The sequence below is a fragment of the Hyperolius riggenbachi genome, chromosome 12, assembly GCF_040937935.1.
Source record: "Hyperolius riggenbachi isolate aHypRig1 chromosome 12, aHypRig1.pri, whole genome shotgun sequence".
Classification (NCBI taxonomy): domain Eukaryota; kingdom Metazoa; phylum Chordata; class Amphibia; order Anura; family Hyperoliidae; genus Hyperolius; species Hyperolius riggenbachi.
The window spans coordinates 5,343,219-5,364,574 of record NC_090657.1 but is presented as its reverse complement, the minus strand read 5'-3'; the positions used below and the strand labels follow the sequence as shown (position 1 = coordinate 5,364,574).

General features: G+C 52.4%; 1 protein-coding gene across 3 annotated transcripts in view; it reads left to right on the top strand.

Moving 5' to 3' along the window:
* Positions 1 to 21,356, top strand: part of RNF157 (ring finger protein 157) — a 171,202-nt gene that overhangs the window by 45,962 nt on the left and 103,884 nt on the right. For all 3 annotated transcript variants that reach the window (XM_068263676.1, XM_068263674.1, XM_068263675.1), the window contains exon 3: positions 15,154 to 15,272. In XM_068263676.1, coding sequence (XP_068119777.1) covers positions 15,154 to 15,272 — 119 coding nt within the window. The remainder of the gene's footprint in view (positions 1 to 15,153; positions 15,273 to 21,356) is intronic.

Below are 21,356 nucleotides of genomic sequence, written 5' to 3'. Positions count from 1 at the left end.
CTATTTCCTTATAAACCATGCCAGTTGCCTGGCAGCCCTGCTGATCTCCTGGCACAAGTAGTGTCTTTAGTCAAAACCCTGGAACAAGCATATGGCTAATCCTGTAATACCTGAGCCAGCTAAGTTAGAGTACCTGATCTGCAGCATGCTTGTTCAGGGTCTTTGACTAAACCCTGTATCAGGACAGCCAAGCAACTGTATTGTTTAAAAGAAAATACCGTATCTTTCGGACTACAAGACGCACCTAGGCTTAGAGGGCAAAAAACGGGTCCCCCATGTGTCCCCCTTGTGTCCTCCTCTATGCCCCTTTGTGTCCCCTCTGTGTCGTCCTCTGTCCCCCTGTGTCCTCCTCTATGCCTTTGTGCCCCCCATGTGTCCCCCTTGTGTCCTCCTCTATGCCCCTTTGTGCCCCCCTTTGTGTCCCCTCTGTGTCCTCCTCTGTCCCCCTGTGTCCTCCTCTATGCCTTTGTGCCCCCCATGTGTCCCCCTTGTGTCCTTCTCTATGCCCCTTTGTGTCCCCTCTGTGTCCTCCTCTGCCCCCCTTGTGTCCTCCTCTATGCCCCTTTGTGTCCCCTTGTGTCCTCTATGCCCTTTTGTGTCCCCTCTGTGTCCTTCTCTATTACCCCTTTGTGTCCCCCTGTGTCCTCCTCTGCATGGGCACAGTACAGGAATTCCCCGACATTGCGGCGGGTTGGAGTTTCATGTTGGCAGACGTTCACAAGTCAGGAACTCCCGGCACTTGGACTATATGACTCAGTAACTTTTTCCCCCACTTTTGGGGGAGAAAAAGTTAGTCTTATAGTCCAAAAAATACCGTAACTATGGCAGCCTCCATATACCTCTCGCCTTAGGTTCCCTTTAACCAAGTAAAAAAAAAACCCACATAAGTCAGCACAAAAAAAATATACAGTATTAAATAATAATGCCATTTTCTAATTATGTGAGTGATTATAAAGAAAAATATATGGTCAGGCAGAGAACAGATGCAGCTAGCTTTGTAAAAAACGGCATGGCAGAACCAGATTGTGGGTCAGGCTAAACAATACATTAAAATTAAAAGACTTGTTTGTGGGGAATGAAATATTAAATGTAAATTTGTGTGTGAAATGAGGCAGTGTGATCAGATGTCTCATGGGCCATAGGGAAGGTGTAAGTCAGAATCAGGGGCCATAGGGAAGGTGTAAGTCAGAATCAGGGGCCATAGGGAAGGTGTATGTCAGAATCAGGGGCCATAGGGAAGGTGTATGTCAGAATCAGGGGCCATAGGGAAGGTGTAAGTCAGAATCAGGGGCCATAGGGAAGATGTACGTCAGAATCAGGGGCCATAGGGAAGGTGTATGTCAGAATCAGGGGCCATAGGGAAGGTGTAAGTCAGAATCAGGGGCCATAGGGAAGGTGTAAGTCAGAATTAGGGGCCATAGGGAAGGTGTATGTCAGAAGCAGGGGCCATAGGGAAGGTGTATGTCAGAAGCAGGGGCCATAGGGAAGGTGTAAGTCAGAATTGGGGGCCATAGGGAAGGTGTAAGTCAGAATTGGGGGCCATAGGGAAGGTGTAAGTCAGAATCAGGGGCCATAGGGAAGGTGTAAGTCAGAATCAGGGGCCATAGGGAGGGTGTAAGTCAGAATCAGGGGCCATAGGGAAGGTGTAAGTCAGAAAGTTAGTAGGTCAGGACTCCAAAGGTACATTTCAAAGCTGCAAAGTTATATTCTAATGTTTTGACTGCTACTCACAAAGGGCTGTTCGATTAAAAATAAAACACACAGATTTTCACAGGATTCTGCAGAAGTTAGGTAAATTACAGAGAAATGTTGCCTCTGTTCCCCGAGTCCTGTTCGGTATATGATAGAAAGTGGAGCAGGTTTCTGCAGCACGCTGAGCGGACTGGTCTGCATTCGCTGTTCCTGTGTCAGCTTCTTAGAGAGGAAAAAGCTTCTTGCATCATTCTAGATGTGCTTACATGCCACTAGAGGTCCCTCTTCAGCGTATCACTATATAGATCTGCTCATCTAAAGTGATGCTCCTTCTCTTGCTCTGTTATCCAGAAACGTCACCCACAAGTGCATCGGATCAAATGGGATGAGAAGCAGGAGGGGGAGTCTCTTCCTATTGGCTCTCTTTCTGTTCTCTGTCTGCCGATGCTCTCGCATGCTATTTGCTAGTTTCTGGCACATCAGAGCTGGAGGTAAAAACCAAACATCTCTCTTGGCTTTACCACGGGCTCAGATCTTTGTGAATTGACATTTACTGACATGTTGCGGTAATTTACCTCACTGGTAGGAAATGTCAGCTTGCCATGCGGTCACAGCCGTAGTGAATTGACATTTCACTAAGTGGTCAAATCAGCTGTTTTACTGCATTTGGCAATGCTTTGTGAATCGAACCCCAAGTGCCTCTCTATCAAGTAAAGTAATGCAAATTCATTTACATCCATGGAGAGGTCTCCTTAAAGAGAATCTGTACTCTAATATTCTTACACTAAAAAGCATACCATTCTATTCCTTATTTTCTCCTGTGCCCCTCTGTGCTGTTTCTGCCACTCTCTGCTGCAATCCTGGCTTGTAATGAACAGTGTGTATCGCTTTTATCCAATCACAAGCAGCCCTGCACATTCCACACATTCAAGCCTTAGCCCGAAAGACACGACAGAGTAAAGGCGATAAGATTTATTACAGATACAGTGCAATTAGGAAAGGCTGCAGTAAGCCAGAGCACATTAGAACAGGCATAGGAACTTATAGGATAGAAGAACTAAGGCTGAAAAATTTGTTACAGAGTCTCTTTAAGGCCTCTTTGGTCCAATACTAAGTCTGTGCGACATTCCCAATGCACATGTTGCATTGTGTGTAACGTGAGGCGTTATTAGAAAGTGCTGCATGCTGTGCGTTTAGCAATGTTTCTGCTGCGTTGTGTATTGCACATGCTCAGTAATGGTTTTTTTTTTTTTTCCAATGTAAAGCATGCAACGTTTTTGTTCCATCAGTATGCGACGAAAACGGCGCACCAAGAGACACAACGCAGTGCAAAAAAAGTCCAATTTCATAACCTACATATGCTGCGTTAGGGGCACGTTGTGTGACTTTAACGTCGCATCAAACGCAACGTCCCACTGGGAAAGAGGCCTTAATGTTGGTATGCTTCAGCGGTAGCATGGAGCAAGCAGACATTAGACCGCACCATAAGGAGCGCATTGTCAATAGCATACCTCATTGAAGGTGTGAGTCAGTGACATAAGCATTTTTCTTCCATCTCTTCAGCCTTGGAATGAATTTCAAAAAGAGATTATAGATACGGTACATCCGCATGTTCAGTTGTCTCTGTATGCGTGTTAACCACTTAATGACAAGCTGACTTATACAAAACGTTCTTTCTAGAGCCTCTTAATGGCTCCAGGACGTTTTTATAAGTCAGACAGTGCCGCTGCCGCTGTGCACGTGCGCGCTCCTGCGCGGTCCTGTGTAAGCACGCTGGCGTTCCGGCGCACACACAATAGAAAAAAATACACCTTTATTTCCAAATAGTATATTGTCACCATACTTTGTACTAGGGACATAATTAAACTCTTGTGATAACCAGGACAAATAGGAAGATGAAATGTGGGGGTTTTATGCACAGTAGCAGTGTTTATATTAAGTCTATAGGGGATGAAATTGGAGGAATATTGTATTTTTTCATTTTTTCCTTTAAAATGCATTGAAAATAAAGTAATTACTGAAAACAAATATCAACCCCAAAAAGCCCGATTGGTGGTGAAAAAAACAAGATATAGATCATTTCATTGTAATAAGTAGTGATTAAGCTATTGGCAAATGAAAGGGATGAGCACTGAAAGGGGAAAATCGCTCATCCGTTGGGTTAAAACCCCCTTGGGGTGAAGTGGTTAATTTCTGCTGTGATGAATGAAGTTGGTTTTGAAATGATTGCCCTGTCTGGTAAATCCGAGTTCCCGTCTCACAGAAGTGTTGGCCGTTATTTTGACCCTACATAGATATGCAGCTATCAGATTGGGCTTATTGATCGAGAAAGTCCTCCGCGCACCCAATCAAGCAAGTCGGCCCAACATCTTGCAGCATGCGCGATTGACAGTGAGACCAATTTTCTTCCTGAAATTGTCGGTCGGGCATGCACTTGGTGGCACCGACTTTCATTCAGTTCGATTATAATAATCGAATCGGATGGTCGATCGGCCTCCAAGTCGCCTGATGTACGGCCCCCTTTAATCTATTCACAGAGCAAAAGGAAATGACATGTTTCCATTTGTTTACAAATAGGTTCCTTGCAGCAAGGGCTGTTTATAGTGAGATTGTCAGCCAGAAAATCACATTTATTTTACCCACTGCTCTGTGGTTATTATGTAGTCTACATGCAGTCTGCATTGCAAGCATTCCAATATAATCAGAAATGTTTCTGCTGTAATGAATCTTATCTTAGTCAGCCTGACTCTATTATAGTACATTGTTGGGGAGAGGGAAGCTCGTTATCTCCCCTCCCACGTTCCTGTTCCTCACTGATTGGCTGAGGGCAGTTCAGTGTAACAGGCTCAGTAGAACTTTTGGCCACTAACGTGAGCGCTCATGTTCATGACCAAAAGTTCTACAGGCATTTGTATTGAGCTGAGGAAGCGGACCAAGACCCGAGAAACGCGTTGTCTACAGTGCATGAATAAACATTACTTTTTCCATTAAATAATGGTATGTCTTTCTGAGAAGATAAGAAATTATACCTGTCATATATACAACATCTAGCAGTATCATATCATCATCATGGGCGCCTCCTCCAGTGTTTTTCATCACCCTTCCGCTATGCCTAACTTTAACTTCCAAGCTTGTGAAGCAAATGATGCCTAACCCTAACTAGGGCTGAATGATTTTAAGATTGAATTGCGATTTGCGGAGAAGACTACAACGTCCTCGTCAAAGATGCATTTTTTTTTACTCCCCCTGCAGCGATGTCCCCCCTCCTCTCTCTCTCACTCCCTCCACAGCGATAGCGGGCAGCTGGTGCTGCACTCACCGTGCCTCTCACTCGCACAGATCGCACCACCAGCTCCGGTTCCCTCTGGCCACGGTACCGGGGCGTGTGGCTTTATGACGTCATTAAGCTGCGCCCCAGTACTGTAGACAGAGAGGACCAGAACTGGTGGTATGATCTGCATGTACAAGAGGCAAGGTGAGTAACAGCACAGGCTGCCTGCTGTCACTGCGAAGGGAGGGGGGAGCCGCTGCAGGGGGATCCTGTACTGCGGCATCTATACTGGCTAACCTGTACTGCGGCATCTATACTGGCTAACCTGTACTGCTGCATCTATACTGGCTAACCTGTACTGCTGCACCTACACTGGCTAACCTGTACTGCGGCACCTATAGTGGCTAACCTATACTGCAGCACCTATGGCTAGCTAACCTGTACTGCGGCACCTACACTGGCTAACCTGTACTGCGGCACCTACACTGGCTAACCTGTACTGCGGCACCTACACTGGCTAACCTGTACTGCGGCACCTACACTGGCTAACCTGTACTGCGGCACCTACACTGGCTAACCTGTACTGCGGCACCTATACTGGCTAACCTGTACTGCTGCACCTATAGTGGCTAACCTGTACTGCGGCACCTATACTGGCTAACCTGTACTGTGGCACCTATACTGGCTAACCTGTACTGCGGCACCTATACTGGCTAACCTGTACTGCGGCACCTATAGTGGCTAACCTGTACTGCGGCACCTATAGTGGCTAACCTGTACTGCGGCACCTATAGTGGCTAACCTGTACTGTGGCACCTATACTGACTAACCTGTACTGCGGCACCTACACTGGCTAACCTGTACTGCGGCACCTACACTGGCTAACTTGTACTGCGGCACCTATACTGGCTAACCTGTACTGCGGCACCTATAGTGGCTAACCTGTACTACGGCACCTATAGTGGCTAACCTGTACTGCGGCACCTATAGTGGCTAACCTGTACTGCGGCACCTATACTGGCTAACCTGTACTGTGGCACCTGTACTGCGGCACCTATACTGGCTAACCTGTACTGCGGCACCTACACTGGCTAACCTGTACTGCGGCACCTACACTGGCTAACCTGTACTGCAGCACCTACACTGGCTAACCTGTACTGCGGCACCTACACTGGCTAACCTGTACTGCGGCACCTACACTGGCTAACCTGTACTGCGGCACCTACACTGGCTAACCTGTACTGCGGCACCTATACTGGCTAACCTGTACTGCGGCACCTATAGTGGCTAACCTGTACTGCGGCACCTATAGTGGCTAACCTGTACTGCGGCACCTATAGTGGCTAACCTGTACTGCGGCACCTATAGTGGCTAACCTGTACTGCGGCAACTATAGTGGCTAACCTGTACTGCGACATCTATACTGGCTAACCTGTACTGCTGCATCTATACTGGCTAACCTTTACTGCTGCACCTATAGTGGCTTACCTGTACTGCGGCACCTATACTGGCTAACCTGTACTGCGGCACCTATACTGGCTAACCTGTACTGCGGCACCTATAGTGGCTAACCTGTACTGCGGCACCTATAGTGGCTAACCTGTACTGCGGCACCTATAGTGGCTAACCTGTACTGCGGCACCTATAGTGGCTAACCTGTACTGCGGCACCTATAGTGGCTAACCTGTACTGCGGCACCTATACTGGCTAACCTGTACTGTGGCACTTATACTGGCTAACCTGTACTGCGGCACCTACACTGGCTAACCTGTACTGCAGCACCTACACTGGCTAACCTGTACTGCGGCACCTATAGTGGCTAACCTGTACTGCGGCACCTATAGTGGCTAACCTCTACTGCGGCACCTATACTGGCTAACCTGTACTGCGGCACCTACACTGGCTAACCTGTACTGCGGCACCTACACTGGCTAACCTGTACTGCGGCACCTATAGTGGCTAACCTGTACTGCGGCACCTATACTGGCTAACCTGTACTTCGGCACCTATACTGGCTAACCTGTACTGCGGCACCTATACTGGCTAACCTGTACTGCGGCACCTATACTGGCTAACCTGTACTGCGGCACCTATAGTGGCTAACCTGTACTGCGGCACCTATACTGGCTAACCTGTACTGCGGCACCTATACTGGCTAACCTGTACTGCGGCACCTACACTGGCTAACCTGTACTGCGGCACCTACACTGGCTAACCTGTACTGCGGCACCTACACTGGCTAACCTGTACTGCGGCACCTACACTGGCTAACCTGTACTGCGGCACCTACACTGGCTAACCTGTACTGCGGCACCTACACTGGCTAACCTGTACTGCGGCACCTACACTGGCTAACCTGTACTGCGGCACCTACACTGGCTAACCTGTACTGCGGCACCTACAGTAGCTAACCTGTACTGCGGCACCTATAGTGGCTAACCTGTACTGCGGCACCTATAGTGGCTAACCTGTACTGCGGCACCTACACTGGCTAACCTGTACTGCGGAACCTACACTGGCTAACCTGTACTGCGGCACCTATAGTGGCTAACCTGTACTGCGGCACCTACACTGGCTAACCTGTACTGCGGCAGCTATAGTGGCTAACCTGTACTGTGGCACCTACACTGGCTAACCTGTACTGTGGCACCTACACTGGCTAACCTGTACTGCGGCACCTACACTGGCTAACCTGTACTGCGGCACCTACACTGGCTAACCTGTACTGCGGCACCTACACTGGCTAACCTGTACTGCGGCACCTACACTGGCTAACCTGTACTGCGGCACCTATAGTGGCTAACCTGTACTGCGGCACCTATAGTGGCTAACCTGTACTGCAGCACCTATGGCTAGCTAACCTGTACTGCGGCACCTACACTGGCTAACCTGTACTGCGGCACCTACACTGGCTAACCTGTACTGCGGCACCTACACTGGCTAACCTGTACTGCGGCACCTACACTGGCTAACCTGTACTGCGGCACCTACACTGGCTAACCTGTACTGCGGCACCTACACTGGCTAACCTGTACTGCGGCACCTACACTGGCTAACCTGTACTGCTGCACCTATAGTGGCTAACCTGTACTGCGGCACCTATACTGGCTAACCTGTACTGTGGCACCTATACTGGCTAACCTGTACTGCGGCACCTATACTGGCTAACCTGTACTGCGGCACCTATAGTGGCTAACCTGTACTGCGGCACCTATAGTGGCTAACCTGTACTGCGGCACCTATAGTGGCTAACCTGTACTGTGGCACCTATACTGACTAACCTGTACTGCGGCACCTACACTGGCTAACCTGTACTGCGGCACCTACACTGGCTAACTTGTACTGCGGCACCTATACTGGCTAACCTGTACTGCGGCACCTATAGTGGCTAACCTGTACTACGGCACCTATAGTGGCTAACCTGTACTGCGGCACCTATAGTGGCTAACCTGTACTGCGGCACCTATACTGGCTAACCTGTACTGTGGCACCTGTACTGCGGCACCTATACTGGCTAACCTGTACTGCGGCACCTACACTGGCTAACCTGTACTGCGGCACCTACACTGGCTAACCTGTACTGCAGCACCTACACTGGCTAACCTGTACTGCGGCACCTACACTGGCTAACCTGTACTGCGGCACCTACACTGGCTAACCTGTACTGCGGCACCTATACTGGCTAACCTGTACTGCGGCACCTATAGTGGCTAACCTGTACTGCGGCACCTATAGTGGCTAACCTGTACTGCGGCACCTATAGTGGCTAACCTGTACTGCGGCAACTATAGTGGCTAACCTGTACTGCGACATCTATACTGGCTAACCTGTACTGCTGCATCTATACTGGCTAACCTTTACTGCTGCACCTATAGTGGCTTACCTGTACTGCGGCACCTATACTGGCTAACCTGTACTGCGGCACCTATACTGGCTAACCTGTACTGCGGAACCTATAGTGGCTAACCTGTACTGCGGCACCTATAGTGGCTAACCTGTACTGCGGCACCTATAGTGGCTAACCTGTACTGCGGCACCTATAGTGGCTAACCTGTACTGCGGCACCTACACTGGCTAACCTGTACTGCGGCACCTACACTGGCTAACCTGTACTGCGGCACCTACACTGGCTAACCTGTACTGCGGCACCTACACTGGCTAACCTGTACTGCGGCACCTACACTGGCTAACCTGTACTGCGGCACCTACACTGGCTAACCTGTACTGCGGCACCTACAGTAGCTAACCTGTACTGCGGCACCTATAGTGGCTAACCTGTACTGCGGCACCTATAGTGGCTAACCTGTACTGCGGCACCTACACTGGCTAACCTGTACTGCGGAACCTACACTGGCTAACCTGTACTGCGGCACCTATAGTGGCTAACCTGTACTGCGGCACCTACACTGGCTAACCTGTACTGCGGCAGCTATAGTGGCTAACCTGTACTGTGGCACCTACACTGGCTAACCTGTACTGCGGCACCTACACTGGCTAACCTGTACTGCGGCACCTACACTGGCTAACCTGTACTGCGGCACCTACACTGGCTAACCTGTACTGCGGCACCTACACTGGCTAACCTGTACTGCGGCACCTATAGTGGCTAACCTGTACTGCGGCACCTATAGTGGCTAACCTGTACTGCAGCACCTATGGCTAGCTAACCTGTACTGCGGCACCTACACTGGCTAACCTGTACTGCGGCACCTACACTGGCTAACCTGTACTGCGGCACCTACACTGGCTAACCTGTACTGCGGCACCTACACTGGCTAACCTGTACTGCGGCACCTACACTGGCTAACCTGTACTGCGGCACCTACACTGGCTAACCTGTACTGCGGCACCTACACTGGCTAACCTGTACTGCTGCACCTATAGTGGCTAACCTGTACTGCGGCACCTATACTGGCTAACCTGTACTGTGGCACCTATACTGGCTAACCTGTACTGCGGCACCTATACTGGCTAACCTGTACTGCGGCACCTATAGTGGCTAACCTGTACTGCGGCACCTATAGTGGCTAACCTGTACTGTGGCACCTATACTGACTAACCTGTACTGCGGCACCTACACTGGCTAACCTGTACTGCGGCACCTACACTGGCTAACTTGTACTGCGGCACCTATACTGGCTAACCTGTACTGCGGCACCTATAGTGGCTAACCTGTACTACGGCACCTATAGTGGCTAACCTGTACTGCGGCACCTATAGTGGCTAACCTGTACTGCGGCACCTATACTGGCTAACCTGTACTGTGGCACCTGTACTGCGGCACCTATACTGGCTAACCTGTACTGCGGCACCTACACTGGCTAACCTGTACTGCGGCACCTACACTGGCTAACCTGTACTGCAGCACCTACACTGGCTAACCTGTACTGCGGCACCTACACTGGCTAACCTGTACTGCGGCACCTACACTGGCTAACCTGTACTGCGGCACCTATACTGGCTAACCTGTACTGCGGCACCTATAGTGGCTAACCTGTACTGCGGCACCTATAGTGGCTAACCTGTACTGCGGCACCTATAGTGGCTAACCTGTACTGCGGCAACTATAGTGGCTAACCTGTACTGCGACATCTATACTGGCTAACCTGTACTGCTGCATCTATACTGGCTAACCTTTACTGCTGCACCTATAGTGGCTTACCTGTACTGCGGCACCTATACTGGCTAACCTGTACTGCGGCACCTATACTGGCTAACCTGTACTGCGGAACCTATAGTGGCTAACCTGTACTGCGGCACCTATAGTGGCTAACCTGTACTGCGGCACCTATAGTGGCTAACCTGTACTGCGGCACCTATAGTGGCTAACCTGTACTGCGGCACCTATAGTGGCTAACCTGTACTGCGGCACCTATACTGGCTAACCTGTACTGTGGCACTTATACTGGCTAACCTGTACTGCGGCACCTACACTGGCTAACCTGTACTGCAGCACCTACACTGGCTAACCTGTACTGCGGCACCTATAGTGGCTAACCTGTACTGCGGCACCTATAGTGGCTAACCTCTACTGCGGCACCTATACTGGCTAACCTGTACTGCGGCATCTACACTGGCTAACCTGTACTGCGGCACCTACACTGGCTAACCTGTACTGCAGCACCTACACTGGCTAACCTGTACTGCGGCACCTACAGTGGCTAACCTGTACTGCGGCACCTATACTGGCTAACCTGTACTTCGGCACCTATACTGGCTAACCTGTACTGCGGCACCTATACTGGCTAACCTGTACTGCGGCACCTATACTGGCTAACCTGTACTGCGGCACCTATAGTGGCTAACCTGTACTGCGGCACCTATACTGGCTAACCTGTACTGCGGCACCTATACTGGCTAACCTGTACTGCGGCACCTACACTGGCTAACCTGTACTGCGGCACCTACACTGGCTAACCTGTACTGCGGCACCTACACTGGCTAACCTGTACTGCGGCACCTACACTGGCTAACCTGTACTGCGGCACCTACACTGGCTAACCTGTACTGCGGCACCTACACTGGCTAACCTGTACTGCGGCACCTACACTGGCTAACCTGTACTGCGGCACCTACAGTAGCTAACCTGTACTGCGGCACCTATAGTGGCTAACCTGTACTGCGGCACCTATAGTGGCTAACCTGTACTGCGGCACCTATAGTGGCTAACCTGTACTGCGGCACCTACACTGGCTAACCTGTACTGCGGCACCTATAGTGGCTAACCTGTACTGCGGCACCTACACTGGCTAACCTGTACTGCGGCAGCTATAGTGGCTAACCTGTACTGTGGCACCTACACTGGCTAACCTGTACTGCGGCACCTACACTGGCTAACCTGTACTGCGGCACCTACACTGGCTAACCTGTACTGCGGCACCTACACTGGCTAACCTGTACTGCGGCACCTACACTGGCTAACCTGTACTGCGGCACCTATAGTGGCTAACCTGTACTGCGGCACCTATAGTGGCTAACCTGTACTGCGGCACCTACACTGGCTAACCTGTACTGCGGCACCTACACTGGCTAACCTGTACTGCGGCACCTATAGTGGCTAACCTGTACTGCGGCACCTACACTGGCTAACCTGTACTGCAGCAGCTATAGTGGCTAACCTGTACTGCGGCACCTATAGTGGCTAACGTGTACTGTGGCACCTACACTGGCTAACCTGTACTGCGCCACCTACACTGGCTAACCTGTACTGCGGCAGCTATAGTGGCTAACCTGTACTGTGGCACCTACACTGGCTAACCTGTACTGCGGCACCTACACTGGCTAACCTGTACTGCGGCACCTACACTGGCTAACCTGTACTGCGGCACCTACACTGGCTAACCTGTACTGCGGCACCTACACTGGCTAACCTGTACTGCGGCACCTATAGTGGCTAACCTGTACTGCGGCACCTATAGTGGCTAACCTGTACTGCGGCACCTACACTGGCTAACCTGTACTGCGGCACCTACACTGGCTAACCTGTACTGCGGCACCTATAGTGGCTAACCTGTACTGCGGCACCTACACTGGCTAACCTGTACTGCGGCAGCTATAGTGGCTAACCTGTACTGCGGCACCTATAGTGGCTAACCTGTACTGTGGCACCTACACTGGCTAACCTGTACTGCGGCACCTACACTGGCTAACCTGTACTGCGGCACCTACACTGGCTAACCTGTACTGCGGCACCTACACTGGCTAACCTGTACTGCGGCACCTACACTGGCTAACCTGTACTGCGGCACCTACACTGGCTAACCTGTACTGCGGCACCTACACTGGCTAACCTGTACTGCGGCACCTACACTGGCTAACCTGTACTGCGGCACCTACACTGGCTAACCTGTACTGCGGCACCTATAGTGGCTAACCTGTACTGCGGCACCTATAGTGGCTAACCTGTACTGCGGCACCTATACTGGCTAACCTGTACTGCGGCACCTATAGTGGCTAACCTGTACTGCGGCACCTACACTGGCTAACCTGTACTGCGGCACCTATAGTGGCTAACCTGTACTGCGGCACCTACACTGGCTAACCTGTACTGCGGCAGCTATAGTGGCTAACCTGTACTGCGGCACCTATAGTGGCTAACCTGTACTGTGGCACCTATACTGGCTAACCTGTACTGCGGCACCTACACTGGCTAACGTGAACTGCGGCACCTATAGTGGCTAACCTGTACTGCGGTACCTATACTTGCTAACCTGAACTGCGGCACCTATAGAGGCTAACCTGTATTGCCTAACCTATACTGCAGCACCTATGGCTAGCTAACCTGTACTGCGGCACCTACACTGGCTAACCTGTACTGCGGCACCTACACTGGCTAACCTGTACTGCGGCACCTATACTGGCTAACCTGTGCTGCGGCACCTATAGTGGCTAACCTGTACTGCGGCACCTACACTGGCTAACCTGTACTGCGGCACCTATAGTGGCTAACCTGTACTGCGGCACCTATAGTGGCTAACCTGTACTGCGGCACCTATAGTGGCTAACCTGTACTGCGGCACCTATAGTGGCTAACCTGTACTGCGGCACCTATAGTGGCTAACCTGTACTGCGGCACCTATAGTGGCTAACCTGTACTGCGGCACCTATAGTGGCTAACCTGTACTGCGGCACCTATAGTGGCTAACCTGTACTGCGGCACCTATAGTGGCTAACCTGTACTGCGGCACCTATAGTGGCTAACCTGTACTGTGGCACCTATACTGGCTAACCTGTACTGTGGCACCTACACTGGCTAACCTGTACTGCGGCACCTACACTGGCTAACCTGTACTGCGGCACCTACACTGACTAACCTGTACTGCGGCACCTACACTGGCTAACCTGTACTGCGGCACCTACACTGGCTAACCTGTACTGCGGCACCTACACTGGCTAACCTGTACTGCGGCACCTATAGTGGCTAACCTGTACTGCGGCACCTATAGTGGCTAACCTGTACTGCGGCACCTACACTGGCTAACCTGTACTGCGGCACCTACACTGGCTAACCTGTACTGCGGCACCTACACTGGCTAACCTGTACTGCGGAACCTATAGTGGCTAACCTGTACTGTGGCACCTACACTGGCTAACCTGTACTGCGGCACCTACACTGGCTAACCTGTACTGCGGAACATATAGTGGCTAACCTGTACTGCGGCACCTATAGTGGCTAACCTGTACTGCGGCACCTATAGTGGCTAACCTGTACTGCGGCACCTATAGTGGCTAACCTGTACTGCGGCACCTACACTGGCTAACCTGTACTGCGGCACCTATACTGGCTAACCTGTACTGCGGCACCTATAGTGGCTAACCTGTACTGCTGCCCCTATAGTGGCTAACCTGTACTGCGGCACCTATAGTGGCTAACCTGTACTGCGGCACCTATACGGCCTAACCTATAATGCGGCACTTATGGCTAGCTAACCTGTACTGCATTACCTATGGCTGGCTAACCTTTACAGGGGCACCTATAGCTAGTTAATCTATACTGGGGGCACTCATACTCGCCATCGGTGTGCTGATCCATTGTCATGTATCGAAAATCAAGAATCGAATCGAAATCACGATTTCTGACAGAAATTCAATCTTTTCCTAAAATCGTTCAGCCCTAACCTACATCTTGATTTGTTATTACGCCTATCTTTTCCCATTAGTTACATGACAAGAGACTCTGTACAGCGCTGTGGAAAATGTTAGCGCTATATAAATGGTAAATAATAATAATTCAACCTATACACCTATCCAAACTCCAATCTCCCCCCCCCCCCCCCCCCCCAAAACACTGGAAAGTGGCCCTGCGCAGGCGCCGCAGAGATTTTCTCGTAGGACTACCCTGGTGACGAGGATGCGCAGTGGTCGGTGACAGGCTCAGTCGCCAAAAAAGCGAAACTGAGCGGGGGTGGGGATAGGAGAATTGGGTACCGGCGCGGGCTCAGGGCGACTGCAGGGGGGCCGGTTGAATCCCCAGGTAAGTAAAACTGCCTTTTTTATGACTTAAGGTTTCCTTTAAACAAGCCTCTCTTACAATCATAATTACCGGGATCTTTTGTTCTATGGATTGTATTTTCTTTCTTCAATATGTTTTTAAATTTCAGAACTTGTTTTCTGTGTTTTTAGTGCTGATATCTGCTTTTGGATTCACAATGACATAGAGGGTTCATTTTGTCACCTGTTGTCTCTCATAGGCAGTTACTTTGCCAGCCACTTTATCATGGGTGGCGAGAAGTTTGAGTCCAGCCACCCAGAAGGTTACCTGTTTGGAGAGAACAGCGACTTGAACTTCTTAGGCAGCCGCCCTGTGACGGTAGGTGCATGTATGTTCTATTCATTGACGTTGCTTCCAAATCCTTTCTCAGGCCCGGTTCACATTAGCGTTTTTCTGTGGATCCGGCCGTAGGGATCTGGCCATCAGGATCAGGAAAAACTGTCAGTTTTCTATTTGTTACTATGTAGCTGCAAAACCTTCCGTGTCCGTTCCGCTGAGCAAAACGGTCCGGAAAATTGGGTCCTGCTGCATTTTTTTTCGTCCGCTCAGAGGAACGGACCACGGAACTGTACGGCCGGTTCCGTTGGCAAACCCTAATGTGAACCGGCCTAAGCCTTGATGATCAGGGCTGTGGAGTTGGTACGAATCATCCAACTCCGACTCTACTCCTCAGTTTATGAAAACTCCAACTCTAGGTACATAAAATTTATACTTGCAGGGCTATAGAGTGGGTACAAAAATCATCCGGCTCCGACTCCTCCGTTTAGGAAACAACTTCTCCGGCTCCAGGTACCCAAAATTTGATCTATTTCCGATTCCACGGGCCTTGCAGGGTTATGGAGTGGGTAGAAAATCATCCCATTCCTACTCTGACTCCAGATACGCAAAAATTGCTCCGACTCCTCGACTCTGACGCCACAGCCCTGTTGTTGTGTATAATGTTCACCACTGTGTTGCTATTCCAGAAACATTATATTCATTTTAATTGAAATGCACGTGCTCCGTATACAGGTAGTCCCCGATTAACGAACGAGATAGGGACTGTAGGTTCGTTCTTAACCTGAATCTGTCATTAAGTCAGGACACTGTGCCATTTCTGTCCCCTGTACCTCCTCTGTGCCCCCCCCCAGTGTCCCCCTCTGTGTCACCTCTGCCCCTGTACCTCCCCTGTGCCTGTCCAGTGTCCCCCTCTGTGTCACCTCTGCCCCCTGTACCTCCTCTGTCCCCCCCCCCCCCTGTACCTCCAGTGTCCCTCTCTGTGTCACCTCTGCCCCTGTGCCTCCAGTGTCCCTCTCTGTGTCCCCTTTGCCCTCTGTACCTCCTCTGTTCCCCCCCCCCCCCCTGTACCTCCAGTGTCCGATTCTGTGTCACCTCTGCCCCTGTACCTCCTCTGTGCCCCCCTGTGCATCCAGTGTCCCCCTCTGTGTCACCTCTGCCCCTGTTCCTCCTCTGTGCCCCCCTGTGTATCCAGTGTCCCCCTCTGTGTCACCTCTGTCCCCTGTACCTCCTCTGTGCCCCCCTGTGCATCCAGTGTCCCCCTTTGTGTCACCTCTGCCCCCTGTACCTCCTCTGTGCCCCCCTGTGCATCCAGTGTCCCCCTCTGTGTCACCTCTGCCCCTGTACCTCCTCTGTGCCCCCCTGTGCATCCAGTGTCCCCCTCTGTGTCACCTCGGTCCCCTGTACCTCCTTTGTGCCCCCCTGTGCATCCAGTGTCCCCCTCTGTGTCACCTCTGCCCCTGTACCTCCCCTTTGCCTCCAGTGTCCCCCTCTGTGTCACCTCTGCCCCTGTACCTCCTCTGTGCCCCCCTGTGCATCCAGTGTACCCCTCTGTGTCACCTCTGCCCCTGTACCTCCTCTGTGCCCCCCAGTACCTCCAGTGTCCCCCTCTGTGTCACCTCTGCCCCCTGTACCTCCTCTGTGCCCCCCTGTGCATCCAGTGTCCCCCTCTGTGTCACCTCTGTCCCCTGTACCTTCTCTGTGCCCCCCTGTGCATCCAGTGTCCCCCTCTGTGTCACCTCTGCCCCTGTACCTCCTCTGTGCCCCCCTGTGCATCCAGTGTCCCCCTCTGTTTCACCTCTGCCCCTGTTCCTCCTCTGTGCCCCCCTGTGTATCCAGTGTCCCCTCTGTGTCACCTCTGTCCCCTGTACCTCCTCTGTGCCCCCCTGTGCATCCAGTGTCCCCCTTTGTGTCACCTCTGCCCCCTGTACCTCCTCTGTGCCCCCCTGTGCATCCAGTGTCCCCCTCTGTGTCACCTCTGCCCCTGTACCTCCTCTGTGCCCCCCTGTGCATCCAGTGTCCCCCTCTGTGTCACCTCGGTCCCCTGTACCTCCTTTGTGCCCCCCTGTGCATCCAGTGTCCCCCTCTGTGTCACCTCTGCCCCTGTACCTCCCCTTTGCCTCCAGTGTCCCCCTCTGTGTCACCTCTGCCCCTGTACCTCCTCTGTGCCCCCCTGTGCATCCAGTGTACCCCTCTGTGTCACCTCTGCCCCTGTACCTCCTCTGTGCCCCCCAGTACCTCCAGTGTCCCCCTCTGTGTCACCTCTGCCCCCTGTACCTCCTCTGTGCCCCCCTGTGCATCCAGTGTCCCCTCTGTGTCACCTCTGTCCCCTGTACCTTCTCTGTGCCCCCCTGTGCATCCAGTGTCCCCCTCTGTGTCACCTCTGCCCCTGTACCTCCCCTGTGCCTCCAGTGTCCCCCTCTGTGTCACCTCTGCCCCTGTACCTCCTCTGTGCCCCCCTGTGCATCTAGTGTCCCCCTCTGTGTCACCTCTGCCCCTGTACCTCCTCTGTGCCCCCCTGTGCATCCAGTGTCCCCCTCTGTGTCACCTCTGCCCCTGTACCTCCTCTGTGCCCCCCTGTGCATCCAGTGTCCCCCTCTGTGTCACCTCTGCCCCTGTACCTCCTCTGTGCCCCCCTGTGCATCCAGTGTCCCCCTCTGTGTCACCTCTGCCCCTGTACCTCCTCTGTGCCCCCCTGTGCATCTAGTGTCCCCCTCTGTGTCACCTCTGCCCCTGTACCTCCTCTGTGCCCCCCCCCCCTGTGCCTCCAGTGTCCCCCCTCTGTGTCACCTCTGCCCCTGTACCTCCTCTGTGCCCCCCTGTGCATCTAGTGTCCCCCTCTGTGTCACCTCTGCCCCTGTACCTCCTCTGTGCCCCCCTGTGCATCCAGTGTCCCCCTCTGTGTCACCTCTGCCCCTGTACCTCCTCTGTGCCCCCCTGTGCATCCAGTGTCCCCCTCTGTGTCACCTCTGCCCCTGTACCTCCTCTGTGCCCCCCTGTGCATCTAGTGTCCCTCTCTGTGTCACCTCTGCCCCTGTACCTCCTCTGTGCCCCCCTGTGCATCCAGTGTCCCCCTCTGTGTCACCTCTGCCCCTGTACCTCCTCTGTGCCCCCTGTGCATCTAGTGTCCCCCTCTGTGTCACCTCTGCCCCTGTACCTCCTCTGGGCCCCCCTGTGCATCCAGTGTCCCCCTCTGTGTCACCTCTGCCCCTGTACCTCCTCTGTGCCCCCCTGTGCATCCAGTGTCCCCCTCTGTGTCACCTCTGCCCCTGTACCTCCTCTGTGCCCCCCTGTGCATCCAGTGTCCGATTCTGTGTCACCTCTGCCCCTGTACCTCCTCTGTGCCCCCCTGTGCATCTAGTGTCCCCCTCTGTGTCACCTCTGCCCCTGTACCTCCTCTGTGCCCCCCTGTGCATCCAGTGTCCCCCTCTGTGTCACCTCTGCCCCTGTACCTACTTATTCAAGTTTAAAAGCCTGTTTTTCTTTGAATTTTTTAAAAATCCATTCTTTCAAAAACTATGTCCATTTTCTCAAAACTACAAACTCCAATTTGAAAAGTTTTTTTTTTTTTTTTCTTTACTTGTCCCCACAGAATCTATGCCGTTCATATCGGCGGGTCATTCGTAAGTCCGGGACTACCTGTATTTGTAGCGGCTTTTGATTTGTGTGTCAAGCAGTCATTGTATTCCTTCCTCCACTGAGCCCACATGGCTTTGTGCCCCTCCTTCCTGTGGCAGTCTGTGTGGCAGATGCATGCTGGGATACGACTGACCCTTTCATAGAGGTATGGAGCATAGCGCTCCCAGGTGTCAGGCTAATCCCACGCACACGTTTCTGTAACCCGCACTGCTACTCCTCCTTCCTTAATGAGAGGATGTAAACAGAAATACTGGCCAAGATCTCCTAATTAAGTGTTGAAGTGCAGATCTGAGACATGCGTGGAAGTGCCCGTGGCCTGTTCTGTGAGATCTTCATATCATTACTCGCAGGCTGGCAATCTGCTTAGCTCTCGCTGTCACAGACCATTAACCCCCTGCTACCCGGATTACAGCTCTTACACAATGCTGACTACAGAATACCCAGACAGCACAATCACTAGCAAAGTATTAGGGGCTCAGAGCAACCAAGAAGCCCACTAACTGAAAAGCAACGCTGAATATTGACTTCATAAACGTTTTTTATGATAATCCATCTTTATGTAAGCAACTGTGGTTTCCCATGAAGCACTACTCCCAAAATGCAAATCATCTGTTTATGCCCCTGAAAGCCAGGCATTTATCCAGAACCGCTGGTGTATTCTGAGCCTGTAGCATATACATGTTACAGAGCCACACCAATCCAACATGCATACAACCTGTTTCAGACTTGCAGGTCCTCAGCAGTGCATGGCATGGATTGATATGGCTCTATGGGAAAGGGCTTTTACCCAGTACTATAGAATACCTAGATGGCTTATGCTGGCTCAGAACCACTAGGAAAGTATAGGGTCCTAAAAGAGGCCAAAAAGCCCTCTTACTATAAATCAGTGCTGAAAATAATTCTGCCTTTATAAAACAGATGGGATATGCAAGAATCAGCTTTAACCCGTTCCTGACCGCTGGGAAAGTGGCAGCCCCCAGGACTGCCGAAACGTGTCAAGGGACCTTGTGCGGGGTTTTGCAGGGGATTGCGCATGCCAATGGGCGCATCCCAGCTTCAGTGACGGAGCTCTGTCATCAATCTACCAGTGGCGATCACTGCTAGCAGACGGTTAGACCGCGAAACAGCCGTCTATTTACATTGTACAGAGATGCGATCTATGGCAGTGCTGTACTGGGGACAGCTGTGTCACTTGGCCGTCCCCTGGGGAGGCTCGGATAGCAATCCCCACTCCTAGGCTGATGTCTATGAGAAGGGATCGCTCGGGATCAAAATCGGATTCTCCCCTGAAGAGAGGGAAGACTCAGAATCCTATTGAGGCTTCCCTCAGAGGCTCAATGTCCCCGAGACCCTCTCCGCAGCGTGGCGGCACAGCTCCTCTTCTTGCAGCGTGGCGGCGCAGCTCCTCTTCTTGCAGCGTGGCTGCGCAGCTTCTCTTCTTGCAGCGTGGCTGCGCAGCTCCTCTTCTTGCAGCGTGGCCGAGCAGCTCCTCTTCTTGCAGCGTGGCCGCGCAGCTCCTCTTCTTGCAGCGTGGCCGAGCAGCTCCTCTTCTTGCAGCGTGGCCGCGCAGCTCCTCTTCTTGCAGCGTGGCCGCGCAGCTCCTCTTCTTGCAGCGTGGCCCGCGCAGCTCCTCTTCTTGCAGCGTGGGCCGCGCAGCTCCTCTTCTAGCAGCGTGGCCGCGCAGCTTCTCTTCTAGCAGCGTGGCCTGCGCAGCTCCTCTTCTAGCAGCGTGGCCAGCGCAGCTCCTCTTCTTGCAGCGTGGGCCGCTGCAGCTCCTCTTCTTGCAGCGTGGCCGCGCAGCTTCTCTTCTAGCAGCGTGGCGGCGCAGCTCCTCTTCTTGCAGCGTGGCCATGCAGCTCCTCTTCTTGCAGCGCCATAGACATGCGAACATGGCCGCACATGCACAGTAGCACTGAGCCCGCAGTTCCAGCTTACTGCGCATGCAGCTCCCTCCACACTGCAGGAAGAGGAGCTGCACGGCCCAGATGTGATTAGCGGCAATGCCTTGTCGCTAACCTTCGGGGGGCTGCACTCTGTGACGGGGGACATTAGGGCAGGGAGGGAAGCCTTAAAGAGAACCCGAGGTGGGAATCTTAGAGTTAAATCTATACACAGAGGCTGGGTCTGGCTATAGTGCCCAGCCTCTGTTGCTAGTTGAATATTCCCTAAATCCCCCCTGCTCTCTGCACTAGCCCATATATTACAGCCGCGCTGGCGACACTGAGTGTGTCGCAGCAGGCTCTGTTTACCATTCTAGTGCCACTCATGCCGCTCCCCCGCCTCCTGCAGAGCGCCGATCCCAGCCCACGTCTCTTCCCTCGCCGCTGATTAGAGAGAAGGGACTCGGGCAGGGAACTGCGCTCTGCAGGAGGGCGGGGGAGCAGGGTGAGTGACACTAGAAAAGTAAACAGAGCCAGACAGCGCGGCTGTAATTTATGGGCTCGTGCAGAGCACAGGGGGGATTTAGGGAATATTCAACTAGCAGCA